This window comes from Toxotes jaculatrix, chromosome 3 (genome assembly GCF_017976425.1).
Source record: "Toxotes jaculatrix isolate fToxJac2 chromosome 3, fToxJac2.pri, whole genome shotgun sequence".
Classification (NCBI taxonomy): Eukaryota; Metazoa; Chordata; class Actinopteri; family Toxotidae; genus Toxotes; species Toxotes jaculatrix.
This window is the reverse complement of record NC_054396.1, coordinates 22731225-22755297: the sequence shown is the minus strand read 5'-3', so window position 1 is coordinate 22755297 and position 24073 is coordinate 22731225. Positions and strand designations below refer to the sequence as shown.

General features: G+C 41.1%; 1 protein-coding gene across 1 annotated transcript; it reads left to right on the top strand.

Annotated features, from left to right (window-relative positions):
• The first annotated feature begins 2226 nt into the window (after nt 1-2226).
• Nucleotides 2227-14683, top strand: apcdd1l (adenomatosis polyposis coli down-regulated 1-like). The gene is made up of 4 exons (XM_041032975.1): nt 2227-2656; nt 10698-10881; nt 12345-12864; nt 13116-14683. Exons 1-4 carry the CDS (start codon nt 2578-2580, stop codon nt 13887-13889), a joined length of 1557 nt encoding a protein of 518 aa, XP_040888909.1. The 5' UTR covers nt 2227-2577; the 3' UTR covers nt 13890-14683.
• Nucleotides 14684-24073: the final 9390 nt, after the last annotated feature.

The window sequence follows — 24073 nt, the reverse complement described above, 5'->3', positions numbered from 1 at the left end:
TCATCTATGTATTGTTTCGCGACCATGGGTAAAAAATGTGGCGTGAAGACTGTGAGAAACTTGGGGTTAGCGCTTTGAACATGTGGCTCCAGAAGAACAGGTTTAGGCGGACTGAAAATTGGCAAAGAAATGCTAACATAAGCAAGAACATGCATTACAAATCTGCCATATAAAACACCGTACTAGTGGTAAAATTGCACTGGCCATTGGCTGCGTGTGTAATGGTGTCGGGAGTGTACGCACCCCTGACCATGCGCCAGAGCTCTGGTCAGCCCACCCATCGTAGATGTGCTGCCAACCCTCACTTGGCAGGCACTTTGAAACCCTTCTTTACCTCTGCAGCTGTCAATAGTGTCAACAGCTCCGTCAGACCACGTGTACGCCGCAGAGCCTATGAGTCAGTGTGACTGGAGCATTTGTGTGTTCATGTGTCTTTCTACTAGGGTGTGAAATGGGTTTGTGCAAACTGTGTGTGTGTGTGTGTGTAAGCAGCTGCTGCAGGTTTTAAATTTAGACACTTCTTGATGCTGAATTTCTCTCATTTTAAAAGGTTGGTTCACCCAAATTACTTGAAAAATACTTTCCCGCTCACCTATAGTGGAATCTCACCATGCAAATAGCTTTGAGTTTTTAATGTCCGTCTGTGAGATTTTAGCCTCAACCCCAGGAAAATGTAGGTGAATGGAATTTTTTTTGTGGTGCTCGCAGTATTAAAAAAAAACATATGACGTTTAAAGCTTCAACAGTAACATCTCTTCCCAGAAACAGTGTTCCCATTACTCTCAATAAGCCACAGACCTGAATGTGAACAGTTTTCATTTGGTTTTCACTATTTCTTTGGTAGAATGCAATTCCAAAGAAAACTGTCCACAGTGAGGTCTGTGGATTATCCAGAGAAACTGGGACATTTAGACACATTTCTGTTGACTTAAAAAAAAATGTATTCAGTCCCAATACAAACTGATGCCGTGTGTCCAAGCATCATTCACCCCAAGAGACTTGTATTTTACACTCTAGAGAAGATCCCAAAGGTTCCAAGGATCCAATAAGTCACAATAATGTGTATGAAGTGACGCACAGGACAGAACATATTTCCATTTGATTGTCCATCCTGGCTGTGGGTGTAACACAAAGAGGGAATGAGCTACTAAAATGACTGTAACTTTGGAAAATACCCTCTTGAATTGTCTGTCAAAGTGCTAAAGCCTCGTACCATCTTCATGTGAACTCTAGAAGTCATTTTTTCCACAAAGTAAGGATTGTGGATTTTGTCCCCCATCGCTTTCATTGGAAAATCTTCATAGTGTGTTTGGACAGGAGGGATAATTAAAGGGGAATTCCATCAATTTTACACATCAAAGTCTGTTTACAGGTCATGGGGAGTACTGTTGCATTTGTGAAAAAAAACTGTATAAAGCCTTTAGTGCTCAGTGAAGTCTGTATCAGCTGAAGACTACAAGTGTGTGGAAAAAAAAAATTAAAAAATCATCAAGGAGTCTGACAAAGCCTGTTTTCACATTGCCTCTTCTTCTTCCTTGAATCTTTAACCAGAAGGACCAATAATTACCAAGGGAGGTTTTGTGAAGTTTGGTCTAATTTTTTTAAGGTATATACTTTTCTTAATTTATTGGTTTTGTTTATTTTACTTGGATTCCCTGCTGCGAGTGCCCAGATTTGTGGTTGTAATTTATGTATGTTGTAATAAATGTACTTTAGCTCCATTCATCTCCATTATGTTGGGGTGGGGGCAGAAATATCTCAAAAGTCGGACAACTAAAAACAAAACTGTCAACATGGCCCGACACCACTAAAGGCACAGTAAATGAGAAAATGTGTTTTATTTAGTGGCTGCAGAGTTAACTGCTATTCACCACTGCCCTTTTGCACCTTGCTCTAAAAGCTCCCCAGAGCCTTCACTTTAGGAAGTTTGAAGCTCAGACCCCCTCCTCTGCACACATGCACAAAAACACACACACACACACTCCAAAAACTTTCTCCATCTCTGCCCTCCCTCCATCTTGCTCCCCCTCTCTCTTTCTCTCTCTCTCTCTCAGCTCAAAACTATAAGAGCCAGACAGGACTGCCCTGACACACAAAATACTTCTGCTCACATGCACGCACACACACTCACTGCACATGCATCGAGTGGAACAGATCCACAGTGCCGCACAGTAGTGAACCAGTGGTGTGTGATTGAGAGAGAGGTGGGGGGTTAGGGTGGGGAAAACGAGAGACAGGGAGAGAGAGAGAGAGAGAGAGAGAGGATCTACTCTCCCTCTCGCCAACTGAAGAGAAGCACCAGTGTGGAGTAGCTGCATGAAGCAAGTGGTTCCAACTGAGGACTTTCTTATCAGACCATGGAAGCTAAGAAGTGGAGGTAAAAGAACAAGAGAAGAAGAAAAAAAGTCCCTGCTGGCTTAACAGGAGACCAGAGTTTCATCTGAGGGATTACTGGACATTTTATATATGACCTCCTGTCATGGTGATAGCCCACCTGACCATCTCTTGTTGACAGGAGCCTCTGTGTGTCTTGGATTTCCCAGGGATCAAAGTTTGTTTTCAGAGCACAGTGCGTGAATGAAGTACGCGGAAGCAGGAAACATGTCAAACGGACGTTTCAGTCACCTGTTGAGGGGAGTCTGGCTGCTGTGGCAAGGTGAGTTCAGCCACTGTCTGCGGGAAGGCAGTGTGTCCTCCACCTGTCTAAACAACTTTTGGAATATTTAGTTTGTCTTTAATTTCTCCCATAAATCCACTGATTTCTGTCCAGTGAGCTGGTGCAGATTAAAGATATATAAAGCCTTGTTTTTAACCCTGATCCAAATTTTATTGTCCTTTTAAAGGATAAGTTTAAGAAAAGCTTAATCTGATGCTGGTGTTTTTTTTAAGTGTGAGAAAATTTGTAGTGTAAATCTTTCCTTCAGAATCTAATCTTAAAAGATTGGAGCAGATTTCCCCTTGTAATCCACAGCTTTTCCAGTATGAAAACAATGATAAATGCTCTCTCATGTGAGAAATCAGCTGAACACTTGGGGATTTAGCTTAGAGGAACACATGGCAGGACACAGAGACAAAAAGGAAGAGATTATAACAGACAAACTCAAAATTACAAGGAAGCTATTATGTAATTTGTCACAATTCAAACAATTTGCAAAGTTCAACATGTGGATCAGCACTTTGAAAAATAAAAACACAACCTGTGCTGATGTTAGACTCATGAATAGCCAGTCTGTGTTCGCCCTCTGCTCCTCTGAGTGTCTTCAAAGCGTCAGTGGCCAGTGGAGGAGTCTTAAAAAGGATCTCTGGCTGGTGCCTTTAAACAATGGTTCCCTAGGAGCAGGGAAGCGTGGCCCTGGAACTAATGTTGCCATTATGTTAATGGTTAGAATAACAGGAGACGGCCATTACTGACCCCACCTCAGGCTGCTGTGCAGAGCTGATTGTCCAGCCGCCGCGGCCTCGATCGCGGAAGCACAGCGTTTTGCCCATCAGGGCTGGTTAGGGTGATGGGCGGTGGGAGACAGACGGGAGGAGGCATCTGCACAGTTATAATCATCATCCAACAACCCAATGCCAACCTCCTCCCCTCCCTCTATCCCTACTGTAGCTGCTTCCATGGCAGACTAATAGACCAGTATCTGTGAACTGCTTTCTTTTTCACCGCTCAAGTGTAGTAGAGGAGACAGGAGAGGTTGAGTCGCTGGCCCGAAACAGGCAGTTCAAACACAGCTGAAAAGTGATTCAAAATTAATTTGAGGCACCACTGATATCAAAGTGGAATTTTTGGATCACAAAATCTGTATGTAGATGAATTTTGACAGGTATAACTGCAAAAAAACCCCCAAAACATCCCATCTCTGTTATATCACACAGACTGTGAGGTGACTCCATGTTAAGCTAGACTTCTGAGCATCCTTCAAAGCCAAACTCTGACTTTAAAGCTACAAATACTAAATTCTCCTTAAATGGCTGAACAATAAAAGCGACCAATTAGCTGTACAGAAGAGACTTAACATTAAATATTTGGATAAGGTCTGGTGGATCCTTAGACAGAAGAATTTTCTCTTGTGGGTCAATCAAGATGTAAACTGAACCGAACAGAACTGGATGGGAATATTTTGTGATCCAGCCCTTGATCATATTCATTTAAATTAACCCCTGGATGCAGTATTCCTGTTTCAGCCTTTAACAGTCCTGTTCAAATTTGAAACTCTCCAAGTGTGTGAAACAGACACCGACCGGATTCTCCCAAAACGTCTCCAAACCGAGCTTTTGGATTAAGGTGAAACCGATGTAATCTCAGCTCCAAAACATCAATGGACCATCAACTTCTCTTGTCCGCTATCTGCATCTCGACTGCAAATGGCTGTCCACCAAGAAGAGACACCACAATGCATGTCAGCTGCTATTATAATGAGGGATCCTCTCTGATGTCTGAACGCTTGAAAACCAGATATTAAAGCCATTGTACATCTAATGGTGCTCAATGAAGTTTGAATAACTTTTTGAAAATTCAAGATATATGAAAGCTACAAATAACACAGAGGAAAAGGAAGAGATCAGAAAGTGGTGGGGTAGGTGGACGTGTTGGCTTGATGTGCCAGCTGTTTTCCTCACGGTGAGGGTGTGAAATGCAGCAGGACGATCTGTGCGCTGTTGCTTTGTGAACAGGAGCCAGAGTTTGCAAACCACAGTGGAACTGGCAGCAGCGTTCACTGGGCAAACCCCTGTAGATCCCTTGTCTAAATAAATGAGGCCGCTGGATTAACCAGCTTACGCTGTGATGAAAAGACAACAGTAGTCGTCCATGCGCTGCCCTGGGGACAGAGGGATGCTCCTGGTATCACAGACCACTATGAGACACTGGGGTTAAAGCTCCAAAAAAGGAAGGGGGACTGAGGGTTAGAATAACACGACAGACCTCATGTTCTTTGAAAAACCTCTAAATCAACCTGACCTTCGTCTGACTTTGCTGACGAGGATGGAGGAAAGAGAATGAAACAGAAGCAGGGCACTGCAGTAATAAGGCCTAACTAACTATTATTTTCTTCACTGTTTAATGTGCCACTTTTTAATTAAACACCTAGTCCATGACATGTCAAAAAAAAATCACAAAACTGCTTATGAGCAACTTCACAGATCTGAATATGATGTCTTCAAATGTCTTGTTTTGTTTGACCAAAAGTCAAAAACAATTTAGTTTACAATGATATATGACAAAGAAAAGCAGGAAACCATTGCATTTGAAAGGCTGAAATCAGAGAACATTTGCTACTGTTTCACTATTTTTGCCTGAAAAATGACTGAGATGGTTAATTGATTATCAAAATAGTTGCTATTTATTCTTCTGTGGATCAACTAATTGATTAATTGACTAATTATTTCCGTTCTAGCTGGGCCACATAAAATTTAAAGTAGTGTGATTAGTTTTTTTTTATTGACTACTGATGTAAAATATTGCAATTTTAATTTCTCAGTAACTCTCCATTACTTTGAGAATCTGGGGGTCAGCTTGTTAGTTAGGTCCTGAAGAGTTGTGAAATAATTTGAATAGTCCTAATGAAGCAAACTTTATCTCAATAAAAACTAAATAAGTGTACAACGTGAAGCTGCTGCCACTGTATGAATGAAAAACAATAACAGCTGTTTCTTGCTGTGGTCAGCAGGTAGATATTTATATCCTGTGTTTCTCGATGCTGGCCTTCTCTGAGGAGGAAAACAAGAACAATCTGCAAATTGAACAATTACAGAGGATATAGAGCTGGTCATATTTCATAAGGGATGATGAATAACTCTCAAAAAAGTACAATATAGAGGATCCATCAATATCTGGGTGATGGGAAAACCAATCAAAGTATCTCATGACAATCTACAAGGTGGTAAGATGAAGTTGAGAAGTAGTGACATGAGGAATAGGATGGGGAAGGGAAGGAAAAACAATTTTCTACAACACCATTATTTAATTTTTTTTAATTTGGACTTTTTTTCTAAACTTTGCTCTTTTTTTCTTCAAAAAAATAAATAGTTTTTCCTCTTTTGGTCTTTAGAAGCTATAAATAATAATAATGAAACAATCTGAGGTGTTTAGAGGGAAAATTACTTCATGTTACTCTCTGCCCATAATTTATAAAAGTATGAAACCTGTGACGAGGGGTAGCAAGAGCACACTCCTTCACTGTAAGTGTCACGAGCCAAAAAAAAGTTAGGAACCACAGCCTTACACCTGACCAAGATCTGGAGGACAGCTCAGTGGCCCAGAGAGCCTGAAAAAGCAGCTGTGAACTGTGAATAATGTCCTGCACTCACCTAAATATGTGGAATCTCTGAGTGACTGTAGCATTTAATTTCTGCTCACACACACAAAAACTCATGCACTTCACTAATCTCGCCATTGCAGCACATGAAGACTCCTAACCCTCCTTCCCATCTCCCCCCTCATACTCCTGACTGCCTTTATTCACCTCATCAACCACTAACAGACAGAAAGAGAGAGAGAAAAGAAAACAAAGACAGAAAAAAAGAAGGGTGGAATCTGAAATCCATCCAGGAGAAATGAGCCGTAAACATCATGGCTTTTTCATCAGGGGGGAAGGGGAGGTGGGCCAGGAGGGCACGGGCACTTCAGGGACAGTTTGGAGGGTTTTGTCCTGCAGCATTGAGGCAAAGAGAGATGAGAGTGGCTTCACAGTACACAGGGGGTAGGCACACTGAAAGAAATGGAGTGAGGATTAAAAAAAAAAAAAAAAAAAAAAAGTAGGAAACACATGAGGATGTAGTTAAAATAGAGGAACATGAAGGGCCTTGCCATCATTTCAGGGCCCCAGCAACATTTTCTCTGGGACAAAATAGATTTTCTTTCACCTCCACTCCCTCCACTTTGGCAGTTTTAGTGATTCTCAATTAAAAGCCTCAATAGAAGCAGCTATGAGGCAGACACAGGCATCCCTCTCTAATGAATGAGGTGCTGGGTTGACTTAAACGTCAAGGACTCGATTCTCTCTGCAAGTCCTGAATCAAAAGTGCCTGGATCTGGTTCTTGTTTTTACAGGATAGCTCAAAATAAAGAAGGACATAAAACTGTATTTTGACATTGGCGCTGTGGATGAGACATGAGAGAGGAGAGCGAAGGCTGCCAAACCGTAATCACAACTGCAAACAAACAAACAGAGTGCAGCCTGGAGGTCCTTTATAAATGGTATCCCTTCTGCAGTCTACTGTAAATCAATGTGTGCAGTGTGTTTTTGTGAACGTGCCTGCATGGTTGTGTGTGTGTGTGTGGAAACAGGATGAATATGGGAGCTCAAAGGCAGGTAGATTACTTTGGCCAGTCATCAGTCAGATGAGGCGAAGGCCAGCGGCAGCAGCAGAGTTGGTGGTGATGACAGACTGACTGTCCAGACCACACGCAGGTCACAGGCTGCTGTACTGACACCTGGTGGGAGAACTGTGACACTGCCTGAGGACAAATAGGGAGGGGAGGGAGTGGGGGAGGGGGTGTTGGTGTCTCAGCCTGCCTGTAATTGATTATCTTAAGTGTGTTGTTCATACAGTGAAGTCATTTTTTTTTTTTTTTTTGCAGTAAAGAAGATAATAGGGGGAGAAAAAGTGGCTTTAACCCAGTCAGTCCACCTGTTCTTTAACTGAGGCTTGCACACAAACTAATCTTGCTGTTAATCAACATATCAATAGCCCTGGTCCACATGAGCAAAACAAACCATCATAATTGTCTGACTCTTTGTGTGTTACTATGGCAATCCAAGACAAAAATGTCTTATTTTGTTTGACAAAGAGTCCAAAGCCCAAATATGATCAATTTACTGTTATGGTTATGTAAGACAAGAAAAAGCAGCAAATCCTGGCATTTCAGAGGCTGGGATCATCAATTAGCAATGAATATTCAGACTATTGACTACTATATTAATAGGTTGCTATGTGTTGCAGCTCTATGGCGAGTAAATGTTTGATGTTGCACCTTATTTTATCTATTAGTTACGAGGCTGTGTGAAGCCTAAAACCAATGATATTTGACTGCCTATGTAGGAAGTGAATCAACTGAAATAGTCCCCCAACTCCTCCAAATTGAGATGGGGGTTGGATATTATCATATGTATTACAACATTGCCTCACTTGTGGTTGGAATAGGCTCTTTTGTAGAAGAATACTTAAAACCCCACGATGAGCAATTTTGTTTTACTAAGCTCTGCTTTTATGAGAACTCTTTGAGTAAATGCAACCATATGCCCAACTGGAATGAGATCCAAGAGAGGGAGAGGGGCTGAATGACAAGTGACCTCAAGAATCACTCTATAGAAATGCTCTGGCAAAAACAGAAACTCAAATATAGCAACCCAAATGACTCCACATCACATACTGTGACTCTTGCCTCTCTGTTCATTCATTGTAACCACTTAGGCAACATGTTGAATGCAGCTACAAAGCCCGGATAACACAAAACAGACCGACTGAATGACTTGCAAGGAGCAGTGGAAATTAATTAATCCTGATTAGTATTTCTGCTCCGAGTTTTCCTGTGGGAGCGCAGCTGGGTCCGACTGACTGGGTTCCCTCGCCAGCTGCAGTGACATGGAGCATAAACAAACACATCACTGCATGGGGAAAATTGCAAACATGTTTCAATGCCTGTGACAGGAAAAAGAAGTATTAATCATATCAACAAATAGGCAGACTGCTTGAAGGATGAGAAATGCGCCTTGAGCTTAAATCTGGTTTTGTGGTCTGTGACCATGCAGATCAAAAAAACCCAAACTGTACATGTATGTGTATCAGGTGGAACGATGCTAGGAAATGACTGAGCAGCACACATGTCTGCGGATTGTGGTCAACATATGGGATGCATTCCAAGAGTGAGGGGAACAAAAAATATCCTCCATCTGACACTAACAAGGTTAATAAACGCCGATCAGTCAGCCTCCATCTTGGAGCCTTTTACAGAAAAATCCAACGGCAAGTCAGCGTCATACAATTTCCATTCAAAAGTCCCCGTTTTCCTTTAGCTCCATCTGCTCAGCTGACACTTTCACAGCTAACTCCCTGCTCAACTGTAGACTTGACAGGTGATGTGCTCCCCATGTGCATCTAAAGTCAAGTGAGAAAAAAGTGGAGTGAGATTACCCCCATAAAACTGTCTGTCCCGGGAATTTTTTTTTTGAAAGTGAGAGAAAGAATGCAAGAGCTCTGGGGAGGCTACAAAGGTGAAAAAGGGAATAATGGAGAAGGAAAAGTGAAATAGAGTTGCAAGCTGGATACACTGACTTTAGGGCTGCAACTAACAGTTAATTTCATTATTGATTAATCTGCTGATTTTTACCACAATTAATGGTTTAGTCTATGAAAAAAAAATTACAATTTCTCAGTGCTCAAGGTGATGTCTTCAGTATGCTTGTTTTATCCAACAAGCTGTCCAAAACCTTGAACAAAGAAAAACAGCATATTATCACATTTAAAAAGCTGGAACCATTTGTTAGCTTAGCATAAAGACTGGAAACAGGTGGAATCAGCTAGCCTGGCTTTGCATTTAAAAGAACCTCTAAACCTCACTATTGAACATGTTATGTTTAATTTGTTAAAGCCATACAAAAACCTAAGTGTACAAACAATAATTTACCATAAAGAAGAAAGAAAGCAAGTGGACGAGTACAAGGCAAAGAGGATAATAAGAGTCAGAGAGAACTCATCCCCTTTGCTTTTTGGCATTTGTTTTGGGAGGTTGAAACTGATGCCATAATTTTCACACACACAAAAATGCAAACAGACATTGCTCACACAGACCCCTGTGGGTTTCCTCGTGTTGCAATCATGAATGCAATCAGAAAATCACCTTTATCTCCTCTGAAACCAAATTGGAGTGCTTGGCCTTGCCTTGTCGTCAAGGCACACACTTCTTTGCAACAACAAGTGGATGGAGCAAAATGACCAGACAGACTGCAGATGTGCTCATGTCGGATCAATAATTGCTGTGGAGTGATTCATGTTTTCATTTGGATTAAAAGTACTGTCAGTGTTTGGAAAAAAAAAATCCAGCGAGAACATTCATCATCATAAGTGTTTTTTGAGACTTATCAACAACAGATGTGTTTGACTTGGCTGTTTGCTGTCAGTGACCAACTATTTGATTCCTCTCAGTGACAGAAATTTATATTTACTATGTATAAAGAGTATACACTTAATAGCCTACACACACACACACTCACACACCTCCAAGCAAACCCATAAACAAGGACTATGTGTTGCAGCTGCAGGCTGATTGAAGTGACAAGCCAAAACAGTTTGCACTGTGGCCAAAGTCCTGATTCACAGCTATGTATGGTTCCTATAGCACAGACCCAACGCTCATTACATGGAAAATTTACCAAAATTACCGCCTGCAGTCAACCAGAATTGTGTTTAGACCTAACAGAGTGAAGATGTGAATCTTCCCCTGTGGCAGAGGTGTCCAAACTGTTCCACAAAGGGCCGTGTGCCTGCAGGTTTTTGTTTCAACCAATTGGAACAAAAACTTGCAGTGCCCTATGGCTTTTACTTGTTCCCTTAATTTTCAGATGAAGGAGGCCGATAATCATCACTGAACTGTACATTTTTGGTTTTCCTGTTTCCCATATCCACCCAAAAATCAGCCTGGAAATTTAAATGAAGCCTCTGTGAATATTTACTCACTGTTTTCTGACTTTCCTCTGTAGCTGTGTTTGTGGCTGGGACTGGGAGCAAACTATGGGAGGTGCCCACAGCCTCCTTTACTTCCTCATTCAACCTCAGTGAGAGTCTGCAGTGGGAGCCCCACTGTCAGTACCACCACCTACAGGACAGAGTGAGAATCACAGCAGACATCCCCCCAAGACTGGATGGCACATGGGTGTCAACAAGGTAAAGGTTCATTGAGTGGTTGTGGCAATGATTCAATTATAGACAGTCAGTCAGTTTACAGTCTATATCCTTTTATATCATACACAGACGAGTGAACGGTGAAAGTAAGAAGTTGATTAGATTAGTGAAGATGTATCAAAGGCAGATTCTTCCATACAAAGCATGAAGGGTCACTAAATAGCTCATAGTGTGAAAATTGTGAGTCACATACTATGACCTTCACGGTTACCGTATTATTTTCTTTTTTATAGTGTCTTTTTTATCTGTTAAACCTTGAGTAGATCAATATAATTTGCAAAAAAGTCATTATTTTCCATTATTTTAATTGAGGCACATATGACCAAAGCTTTAGACTTGAGTCAGACTTAAGTCACAGAAATAAGGATGTGACACTTGACTTGGAACTGACTCCCTTAAGGACTGGGCTTGAGATTTGGAGCCATATGTTTTGACATAGTTTTGACCTGGTAAAAGTTAATGAATAAGTAAATAAAAAAATGCAGCATGGGGCTGGTCTTGCATTGCTCCAGCTCTTTATTATTATCAGGCCTAAACACTGAAAGACTTTGGTTTCAGCTACAAACACTGTTGAAAGATTTGGATAAAATTTTTGAGCTGCCGCCATAGTCAAGTTTGCCTAGACATGTCAAAGCTGTGTATTTGTGGCCAAGAAAAGCCGAGTTTTGGCACATTTTACCAAAAGGGGTGTGTCAGGCCTAACCTTAGCCCTCCTACACTTTTTGACTAAAAGTAATTCACAAAAACTTTTAGCTCTAAAAGTAGCTCCTAAGCCTGAGAGAGGTAAGAGGAAGCCCAGAGGACTCCTAAGTCACTAAGACCTGCTCACAATCAGTCAGCTGCAGCACGTAATGTGCGTTTTTGTGCCAGTGTTTTGGAATAATACAACTGAAATAACTTTTTTGATGGTGGTGAGTTAATAAAGGTCCAATCTGCTCATCAACAACTCAAAACAATCCTGAAACACCGGAGATGATGGTTTGGACTAACTCTGCGTCACGGAAAAAATCTATTTGAAATGTTGATCAACTTGGAATATTGGAGCTGTCTGTCAGAATTAGAAATCAAATCAAAATGATCTTTTCAGACCAGACTCTTCAGAAGGGTATATCTAACTGAATTAGCTTCTCTTAGCGTGAGAAGGGAGGGAGTTCCCACCGCTCTTAAGTTGTTCTCAGCAGCTTTGTTAACAACTTTCGAGAGGAAACTCTTCATTAAGAATGTTTACCACGAGGAGGAATCCTAGTGACAAGATAAGATCCTTTGTTAATGTGGCCCCTGAGACAGAAGTTGCTTTTTGCTAATGAAGTCTTGTGACTTGACTTGGACTTGCCCCAGCAGAAAACACCTCTGGAAACAGCAGGAAGTTAAACCTAAATCTCCCTATTTAATCTAACTAACGCTACCTACCTTTAACCATTTCTATCCTCTCCCTCTGTGTTCAGATGTGAAGTACGGCCAGGTCCAGAGTTCCTCACTCGCTCCTACACTTTTCATCCCAGCCGTCACTTCCAAGTCCTGCAGCACTACTACACTGACAGCAGCTGTGAGGACCCGGCCTACTCCCTGATGATCAGGGGGAAGCTTCGTCTGCGCCAGGCCTCCTGGATCACCCGTGGAGGCACAGAGGCTGAGCACCACCTCAGCAAGGTGGGCATCGTGGTTCACAGCCTGGCAGCCAAGCAGAGGCTGTCCTCCAGGCTGCCTTCAACCTGTGTGGGTCTGACCCTGGGTCGAGCAGTGCCAGGGAAGCTGTATGAGCTGTACAACACCCGGGCAGGGAGGGGGTGTCTGGCAGCGCTGGGCTTCTCGGTGATGGAGATGGGTCTGATTCGGGTGGAGACGCAACACCACAACCATGGAGGGAAGATCCAAGAGCTCTTTTTAGGGGACATCCACACTGACTGGACTCAGAGGACTCATTACAGACCGACAGGGTACCAGCAGCCGCTGCAGAATGCCATGGTGAGATTACAATGAGACATTAGTCTGAAATACTGAATGTAAGGGCAAGAAGAGGTTCTAACAAGATGAAATGTTAAAAAAAACTCAAGGAAAACAAAAAGAACAATTAATATTTTGTAATATTAATATAATATTAATATTTGAATAATATTGATACCAATATAAATATAAAATAACAACTTAAGTGATTGTAGCAGGGCTTCGTTGCAGCCCTAAAACACACTGTCTTACCTCTCTCTCCCTTTTTGCAGCATCACATCCACCCATGCCCGGTGTGCGCTCTGGTGTACCGCTCCTCAGAGCAGCGCCCCCCGGTGTTGCCGCGCAGGCCTGCTTCCCCTCTGTCTCTGGCTGGCCGTTGGGTCAGCCAGCACTGTGAAACCCGTCCCACTGTCCTCTTTCTCACCCGAGACTTCACCTTTGATCCTGATCAGCACGCATGGGAGGGCATCTACCGGCACTACTCTGACCCCACCTGCTCTCAGGTCACATTCACCCTGAGAGCCTCGGGCCACTACGCTCAAGGAAACCCCTCTGCAAAGGTCTCAGGAGCCACTGAGTTTGTCTTCAAGGTCACCCAGGTGAGAGTCACAGCCATGGATGAGCCCACAGCCAAGCTGCTGAACGGGACCAGGCCAGGAAAGTGTGGTCAGGCAGGAGGCTGGGAGGTTGGTGTGGAGCAGGATTTGACCCCCACAGATGGGTGCACGGTGCTGGGAATCAAGCTGCCACATAAGGAGTATGAGCTCTTCAAGGCTGAGCTGGACCACAGGAAACACCCACTGCTGTTCATCGGAGAGAGGCCGACAGATGGGTCCAGTCCTGAGCGACCGCAGAGGAGACCCACTTCCTTTCAAGCTCCCATGGTGCTTTGCAGTGGAGGGGAGACACAACCCTCACACCGCTATGGACAAGGTTTTAACAGCAAGCAGGTTCAGTTAGCGGCCAATGGGACAGAGAGACTGACACAGCTGGTTTTACTGGTGTTGTGTTCTGTGCTGTGCAGCTTGTTCTGCGTTTATTAGAGACACTGTTCACAAATCAAACCTGTTACACAGCTGAAGTCACTGATGGACATTGTTTTCTGGCAGCTTTCCTTCACTCCTCCTCCATCTGATGATGACCACATGTGTGATGGTCAAGAAAAATCATGAGACATTCAAGAGAGCTCAGTAAATTTCAATATCTGGCTTTCATATGCTGCCTGTAGGTTTGGTTTAATGACTCTTCGGCTGCATTTCTACCTACAACTAATCTGTATATAAACCTCCAGCATATACAAGTGCCATCATTTCAGCATGTAAAAATATATTCTTTTAAACCATGCTCCTTGTGTATAATGATCAGTTCCTTTTTCACATTTCTGGGCGAATGCTGTTTTCTGTCATACTGTAATAACAAAGCAAGATCACAGTGCTGAAATGTGGATCAGTTATTTCAACATCAAAATTAAAGCCATGGACATTCCAGTGGACTTTTCACCAAGATGCAGTATAGCTAATGCACTTTGTACAGAACATTTTTTTTTTTACCAGCATACTGAAAAGAAAAGTAGCCGGAAAGCAGAAAAAGAGTTGTCTGCACTCTAACTGTGCAACACTGTGGTGTGAAATGTCGCTTTATCTCTGTCCTCTTTCAAAGGAGGTGCATTAGTCTGCTTTTGTATCAGCAGTCAGTCTAAACAAATCGGAAGAATATTTATTTTAACCATTTATACTGTACTTTTTGATAAAAAGATGATGTTTGTCTAATATTTTAGTTAGTTTTGCCATTTAAGAAGTGATTATTTTCTATGTGTATTAAAAATGGCTTTTCATAACACCTTGTGTTCAATTAGTGTTTAAAACCAAACTAAGAGTATACAGACACTCTAGCTGCTCTGTAGGGGCTTTGCGCTAAATGCTAACATGCTGATGCTTAGTGGGTACAATGCAGATTCACACAGTGTTGAAATTCCTAATATCTCCAACTTGGAATTACAACACGGATGCTAATGTGGAGGGTTTTTTGGGCTTATAGTTAAAGTTTAAACAATCTTATGTGAACACGGCATAATGTTATCATGATCCCCATCTCACTTTTGTGTGATAGCATGTTAAGTTGTTTTTGATTTTTTTTTAAGCTGTTTTGTTAGTTTTGCAGATGTTTAGCCATAAACCATGAAGTAATGGCTAAATCTAAATTTTGACCAGATGACAGCTTTACACGAAAAGTTAGGGGATCACCGAATGTTACAATTACGATTTATTCTCAGAGGGAAATGAGATTCTGTACCAAATTTCATGGTGATCCATCCAATAGTTGCTGAAATATTGCAGACAGGACCACAAATGTTAACCTCATGGTTGTGCTAAAAGAGAAGTCAGGGGCTCACCCATGTCAGTAGGATTCATCCTCTTGGTAACCATGAATGTCTGTACAAAACATTTATGGCCTTTCAGTTGGTGCTGGGATATCTCAGTCTGGACCAAAATCATGGACCGACCACCTGACCGTAAAAAATGGAAGTTTACTTGTGGTGTGTCCCAAAGCTGCTGTTTTATGTCAAGACGAAAACAGAAAACTGGGACAGCATCAGCTGGAATTTGTCTCCTCTCTGGTGTTCGCACTATGGTCTGATTCAAAGCTCAGATAGTGGGTGAGCGTACTGCCGTTTGATAAATAACCGTCATATGGCTCGCACATTACACAAGACATTCCTGTGCAGGTCCAACTGCTGAAAACACACAGAAGGATATCAGATTGGATGCACAGTGTATCATGAGAACGCACAGCCCTCAGCCAACAAAATAAATTTTGCAGTCACTCTGACAATAAATGAGCCGAGAGGAGCAGCATTTAGGAGGCAACAGAGGAATATATATATATAGCTCCAGATTTTCAGTGTTATGACTGAAGCAAGTGAAGCATCGTGCTCCACAGAGAGATATCCTCCATTTGTAAAATCCTTACACCTGCAGGCATTTGAGTTCAACTCAGCACAAAACATCACAGAAACTATCAACAGTGTTTTCACCCTTACACATATAAACTATTTTGAATTCATATGCAAAGAGGCTGGAGTTTTTAACAAAAGAGGAATGAAAACAAAATGCCAAATTTTTAGTTTCTTACTTGCCACTGGGGTCCTACTTGAGCACACAGTGCGTCACAGTTATTTTGAGAGGTCTGGTTTAAAGCATCCTCCAATTCTTGGGTTAAATGTCTGGCTCTTTAGTTCTGAAATGCTCCACTATGTTTACCAACTAATTGCAACCTTTGCCTGTCTAATGTTTGGTTGGGGCAGGTAAGGTACAGTTGGTTTTTATGGCTTTATCTCTGAAAACAAAGCAAACAATAAATTAAAGAGATCAGTTGAGCTGGAGTGAGCTGCAGAGTCGAATGATATAAGTTAGTTTGTCAATTTGAGTGACCCCTTTCACTTTCAAGTGGTCAAGTGATGCTCAGTTAATATGGAAATATTGATTATAGCTGCATCAAGATATGAAACCAACTTTTCAGGGGCTGTAACATTACATCATTCTTCTTTGTACGCTTCTCCAATGCATCTTTAAAATCAGGAAAAAGGGGGGTAGTAAAAAAAAAAGGTGGTTTCCGAGAGAAGTAAAGGTAAATATAGAAAAAAATTAATGAAGAAAGGCAAAATTATGTTAGTTGGTTCTTTAATGTTGAACTAGTGGGGACAAAGAAAGAAAGAAAGAAAGAAAGAAAGAAAGAAGGAGGTAGTCCGTTCCAGAGGCTACATACTGTTCCTATTAACTCCTGCGAGAATGGTGATGGCAGCTGCGAGCCCCATGAGGTCATCCTCCAGGCTTGGATGGAGAATATAGGTCTGTAACCCCCACAAGCCAACACAAAAAAATGAACAGAGACCGAGTGAAAAAAAAAGCAAGGGTGGATGAATGGCATTTATCTGTACAATAATGTGCAGAATCTGTCATTGAACAGACCCTGAACCTGGATAAATCTTCGTTGAAACCAGTGAATTCAGCAGTAACCACACAGGTCCACCCAGCTTGTTGTGGGCTGGAGATGGCTGGGTGGTGATGATGACTGAGAGGAGGGCCGGGGGCCTGCACAGTTTTTCATAGTCTGTTTGTGGTTTCTGTTGCGCGCCATAAAGTAGAGAGACTGTCAAAGCAGAGAGGAGTGCAGAGGCCAACCTGTTAGTAATCAGGCCCAGTGGCTTATTGAATGCATCCATTGAACAGCAAAAAACAAAACACAGACCCAGTTTTGTTTGTAGTAAAAAAGCAAACATGATTACACTCTGGATGTGTTTTTGTGTGTTTGCACCAGGTTAATTTGAGTCATTGCCTAAAATAATGGTATTAAGACAATTAAGCTCCTGAGGCCAAGTTGATCAGTTCTCGAATAGTTCTTGGAGCTCAGTTAAAGGTATTACTCAGCAGGATGAGAAAGATGCTTATTTGCCTTCTTGCCAAGAGCTAGATGAGAAGACTGATGCCAGTCTGTTAATATGTAGCTGGGATGAGAAGACTGAGGTAAAGCTGAAGTCCAGTATTTTCCAACCTCAGGGTCAGGTCCCCTCGGAAGGGGTCACAAGATAAATCTGGGTGGCAAAAAGGCAAAAAGGTTGGGAACCACTGCTTTAACATATAATAATGTACATTATTATAATATAATATCGTAATATATTTGGCATGTTTCATATTACTCGGAAAAGCAATCAGTTATTTTAGCTGTAAGTGAAGTATAAACTGACATAACATCAAAATTGTCCCACCACTGGCTTAGCATAAAAACAGTGGAAAACCTGGCTCTATGAAAAGGTAACAAATAACACCTAACAGTATCTCTTAAGCTCACTAATTGATACATTACATGCCATTTATTAAATTCGTACAAAAATCAGGAGTTAAAACCAGGCCAAGCTAGTTGTTTCCCCTTGCATCCTGTATTTATGCTATGCAAAGCTAATGTCTACTAGTTGTAGCTTAATATTTAACAGACTGACATGAGAGTGGTATTGATCTTCTCATCTAAGTCTCAGCAAAAAAGAAAATATTTCCCAAACTATTTATCTAAGAATTTTGAATTACTTAATATTTTTGGCAGCAGAAAAAGAAACTAACACAATAATTAAGGGGCGTATGTGGTCATACATGAGCAAACTGGCCAAAATTCCTTCACTAAACAAGCAGTAGAAATCCTCCAGACTAGAAATCACATCCAAAATTATGTCAATCCAGCAACAAATGTAATGAGGAAACTCCAAAGGGCCACAAGTACAAGAGGAAAAAGCAAAAACGGCCAAGTTGTCCTCTGTGCAGTTCATGTTGCTCACATGGGCCTCTCAACACATGTTAGGCTTTAGCTGACATTTTTGAAAATAAATCTCTGGAGTTTGTTGTTTGATTTTCTGTAGGCTGCTCTGAACTCGGACCGTGAAAGACCCAACCTTTTAATATGACTTTAGGAAGAATGTTCCTATAAGACTGTAAAAAAAGAAAGAAAGAAAACAAAACAGGCCCTAAGGAGTTTCCTTTCAGCTAAACCAATTTTCCGAACCACAAACAGTTTGGTGGTTTAGTCTGATAAATGTTCTGGTAAAAGAAAGACACTGTGCTGCTTTTGGACAGAGACTCAATAGAAAATACAGCAGAGGTATGTCTTTTTTTTCTCTTCCATCTCCTGCCTTCCCATAAAAATCTTGCATATGCAGTTAATGCACACACACACACACACACACACACACACACACCACTGAGATGACATCAGTGCAGTAGTACAGGCAACTTCCAGCCTCTCTCACTCATTCAAATTTCAGGCTCTGTTAAGAAAATCCCATTATTTCTATAAGAATATGAGCTGCAGCTGCCCCATAAAAGATAACATCAGCCATAAGTTGGCTGGCTCATTTGAAACAAATGAGTTTCTATTGAAAAATTTGTCTTTTTGGCTCTGGGACAAATGAACAAAGTGTTGTGTTTTGCCCACAGAGCTGCAGTGCAGGGCAGCGACTGTACTTTCCTGCTTGATCGCATGCCAAACAAAAATCGGGCTCCTTTCTGTCATGACCTCATGCTCATATACTTAACCAACTACTAAGCAGATCCAACACCACATACCAGCCCCTAATTTTCTTCTTCTACTTTCTCAACACAAACTCCTCATCTATCAGGACACCAGCAGTGGCAAAAATGTTGACATCTTTTACTGAAGCTAAAAAAACCAAAACAACCAAATCTTACTTTAGTAAAAATGCAAAAGTATAAGCAACAAAATGTACATAAAGTAAAACTTGTTGAGCAGAAAAATGGCTGACATATTAGACTGCTCATACTGATGCATCAGTGCATAAGCAGCATTTTACTGTTGCACAGTAACTGGTTGAAGTGGAGCTAATTTCCAGCCTCAGGGTCAGGCCCCTATAAAAGGTTCACGGGACAAATCTGAAAGGTTCATGAAATGATTAATGGAAAAAAGTTGCTGCAATACAATTTTTTCTGTGAAGTATTGTAGAGTTTTACATTTGTGAAACTTATTATTTATTTGAATTAAATCATCACAGAAGTTGAGAGGGATTCTCCTACTTTTATTCTTAGATAAAAAACAAAATTCATCCCCCTCCTCAACCAATAGTTTTCATACAGTCCCTAACAAATGAAATACACCTAATTCAACACTATTCTATAGGGGGGTCACAAATAGAAAAGCTTGGACAACACTGTTTTAATTTACAGCAATGATTGAGTTTTTTCTAATCTCATCATATATTTTATTAAAAATCTTAGTGCAGTAACCAGTAACTATAGCGCTTATATGAATAAAGTAGGAGGAAAAACGAACAATTTTTCCTTCTGAAAAGTAGAGCAGTAGAGGTATAAAGTGGTAATGCATATTTAGAGTACATGTACTTCAAAACTGTATTCAAATACTTGAGTAAATGCACTCAGGTCCTTTCGAGCACTGCAGGAAACAACAGATCCCAGAAAGAGACAAAAAAACATCTGATCTACTCTTCACACATAAAAACATGACAGATGGACAGTAACTTGCAACATCTAGTGTGAGTCAACCTTTTTAACATACTTGTTGCCTTTGGGATTCATTTTGACAGAAGCGTTCCCCTTAGAGCGATCTATCAGTTTTGGTGGCTTGTTAAATCAGGTCATGTTTCTGCTCTAAGGTTAAGATCACACAAATGATTGAAAAGGTTATTGCTGGAGAGATCTGCCACAGACCATCTCTTCCAGACTGCATCACCCGCTGCCAGCTGACCTGCCTCCAACCTTTCTGGCAAGCTGCAAGTCCTTTTCAAATCATTGCCCCAAAACTCTCACAAGGAACTCTTGTAAGTAGAAAATTTGCATGAAATTTGGCTTATTTATGTGCCAAACAGCTATGCTGTGAAGAGTATTCTGTTTCACTTGTGCAACTTTGAGAAGGAAAATAAATTAAGGTTATATATAAACATGCCAAATATGTAAAACCTGTTGATAAAGCAGGAGATGGATTGTTTTGCACTTTAATAACAGTGTAAAACAATACTCATCACGTTGCCAAAAGTAATTATGGCACACAGTTAACACCAAGAAAAGGAGTGTATAATTGAATGTTTTATGTTTTCCAATTTCAAAGCACAGCCAGACATCAGGTTTATAATACAGACCTCAATGAAGACCAGATTCACTGAAATAGGGCAAGAGTCAGGCAGAATAGTTAAAGATTAGTAACAGCCCCCCCAAAATGTGTGTCCTCTACAAGAGGAAGTCTAGAAGACACTGAGTCTGAGGGTCAGAGATCAATGTCTGATGTGGTTTCCTTATGGTAAAAATGGATAATAAGGAACCACAGGCCAAGACAGGGCAGGACAAAGTCAAAGAAAAGTTAATTAAGTTGTCAATAGCCTGTATTGTGGGCATATTACATTCAACCTTTGCTACCTACGATCTTTCCTATTATTGGTAACATTTCAAATTTGTGTGTTCTTTGATCTGGGACTACACTTACCCTCATTGAACATGTCGTCCTGAAGCCCAGAAGACCCTGGGCCATCTTTAACAGTTAAAAAATAACATATCCAACATTGTTTTAACATCTTGATACTTCATGACTTTTCCTAATTTTATGAGAACTGAACTGATGACATGCTTCAGAAGTCTGCTACAGCTTGTAGCCAGCTAACGTAACGTTAGCATAAAGACTGGAAAGAGGAGGAAACAGCGGGCCTGTCTCTGTCCAAAGCAAAACAAAGACTTCTAAAACTCACTAATTAATACACTGGATCTCACTTGTTTTTCTTGGTACAAAAAACAAAATGTTCAATCAATAAATTGAGGCTTTGTGGAGGGTTTTGTGCCGGACAGATTCTTGGCGAGGCGCAGTGACTTCCTGGAGTCTCTGCTGGTTACCTGACAACTTTACGGTCACAACAGAAAAAGTCAGTTGCTGCCTCTTTGACCTTTTCTTTGGGTGAGCAGCAAACCTCTGGTAATTTTCATCTTCTCAGTATTTTGAAACATTCCTCAGTGATTTACCTTGGAGATGGACTATTTCCCAACTGAATGTAAAAACGTAAATTAATATTGGTTGGTTTCCACCATTGAGTTTGCAGCTGTGTTTTGCTGTGGCCAAGCCAAACAGCTGAGGAGCTACCGGGCCCAGGTGCACACCATGGGGTTCCTGATCCTGACACAAACTCCACTCTACTCTCCTGCCTCCAACCACGAGGCGCAGACAGCAACACTGTCCGGTTGTTACTGGTACAATAACACTGGATGAATCACCAGGACTTTATTTTATTCGACACCACAACGGCAGATGTACAAATCCAAGGGGTAATTAATTTCCTTGCAGCTATATATTTTAACACTCTTATCCCACTGCAAATTGTGGTACTGCCAAATCAAGCAAAGTGGTAACAACTAACAAGCCAGCTTGGCCTTGGATGTCAGTGGCAGCAGGTCTGGCTGTGAGGAAAGTAGTAATTGTACAGCATGTTAGTTTTCTGTCTCTTAGCACTCAGTATTATTCTTGTTGTCATGGCTCATGTACAGCCCTTTTCTATTCTATCCTAATCTATTCACCCTGTTATCAGTCTGGCAAACACTCTGACAAGATAATGTGACAAAAAATAAATAAAAACTCATACACTTCTGCACATACAGTATACAGCAGACTTGCAAACAAGTATAAGAGAGTCAAAGCACCCATGTGGACCCAGAAGCTCAGAGACCAAAACCAACTGGGAAGCCAAGAACAGTGCTGAACCTATTCATGTATTAGCATTAGCAGTACATTTAAGTCACAAAGTAGTCTTTGAGCATTCTGGAGACACCTTCAGAACAGCAGTAAGTGTTTTTAAATGACCTTGGTTTTTCAAATGTCTGCATATTTTATGCATGACACAGATTCTTGCCACTGTGACTTGAATGTAACGCCAATACATGAAAGGCACAAACTCTGGCAATGATTTGTTGGGCTTTGACAAGAGGTTTTACAGACCTTTGAATGCTTGGCCGGCTCAGACACACTGCACACTGCTATGAAGTGATCCGGCCTTGGACCACGAGACTCAGTCATTTTTATGTGAGTGATGAGTGATGAAGTGTCAGAGACTGCTAAGATCTAACTTTTCCTCTCTTATTGAGCAATGAGGCTCGAGATACCATGAGGTGACATTTTTTTAATATGATTGTTAAATCTTTTCAGGCTTAAGTTACATGATGACTAAAAGTAAAATGTATGCCTTCATGGTCTTTTTATTAAAGGGGAACCCAATTTTTACACATCAAAGTTTGTTTACAGGTCTTGGTGAGTTCTACTGCATATGAGAGAAAAGTTGTAAGACTAAGAGTATGATAAATTGCTTCAAATGATGTTATTTGATTCAGGGCTGCAAGTTGCATTGTGGGTAACATAGCCATCAGGCTTTGACAAGAAGAGAATAAAAAAGATGAACTCTCTGGTTCTGTTGCATCGATTTTTATCCTAAAGAGGTGGAGTACTCTTAAAAAAAAAGCCATCTCACACTGTTAATTGACCTGCAGTCATGTATAAATGCAACATTTCAGCCAGATGGCCAACAACAGACATTATTTTCTAAGCTTTCCTTCCAAGCTTTTTTTTCCCCACACTATCAAACACAAACAGCCTTTCCTTTAACTGTTTTGACGTGTTTTTGTTCACAATAGCTTGTTTTTCCTGAGAGCACATGAACTGAACCTCTGTAGTCATGGCTGGCTGCAGTGAGCTTCAGAAAAAAAGAGAAAGACCTGTGCTACCACAGACACACAACCAGATCTCAGTCACAGCCCAACTACACTTACATCATACATTTCAGTGCATGAATTGACCTGAACTTTGACCTGAATCGATTCTTATCAAAATAAAAATCACAATTTTTTTTCCCACTCCTTTCCATTATTCTTAGGGGCACCGTTTTATTAACTGTTGGGGGGGGAGGGGGGGGCACAATGTGCCCAGTGTGCATAGCAGGAAATCACTTCACACAGTTAGGTTGGGGCTTTATTCATTTAATTTATTAAGATGCTACATAGTCCAACCAGTTTGGGTTGTTTTTATACACCAGAGAGACTACTTCACTAGTAATGTTAATCTTTTCAGATAGACTTATTTATTTATTTATATACATACAAAACAGTTTCCCGACTGCTTACATTGATCACGGTGATGGTCAGAGACTCCAGGACACATCAGTGTAGTGTGTTTTACAACCGGGCCTGGATCCATTAGTATTTACATGCAATTATTTTTGTTTGTTTAATCCTTCTTGGAGTACCTGCACTGAAGAGGTTTGCTGCATCACTGGTAAATTTTTAATCACGTAACAGTATATTTAGTTACTTGGAAGTATTTTACTTTTTTGTTAAATGTTTGATACTCCAACCAGGACTCACTGAACAAGGAGAATTTTCTGTAAGTACTGCGTGACCCAGGCCTCATAAACCCAAGATGGGACTGTAGCTCAAGTGTGCTCTGCCCTCCCTCTAAGCAGCAAGTCATCCCCAACCCAACAACTCTATAGAGATACAGTAGAAACACACGCTCATGTTTATTTTAATCTTACCCGCCAGCCAAATCTACCGTCTTCCACCCCACTTAACATGAAAAGATGGTGGAATTTTTGCAAGTTTTTTCTTTCAATTTAGCAAAAGGGAATACTCCCCTGCTCACTCATCTTATGTGGATACACTGGGGTAGAAATAATAAATGTAATGTA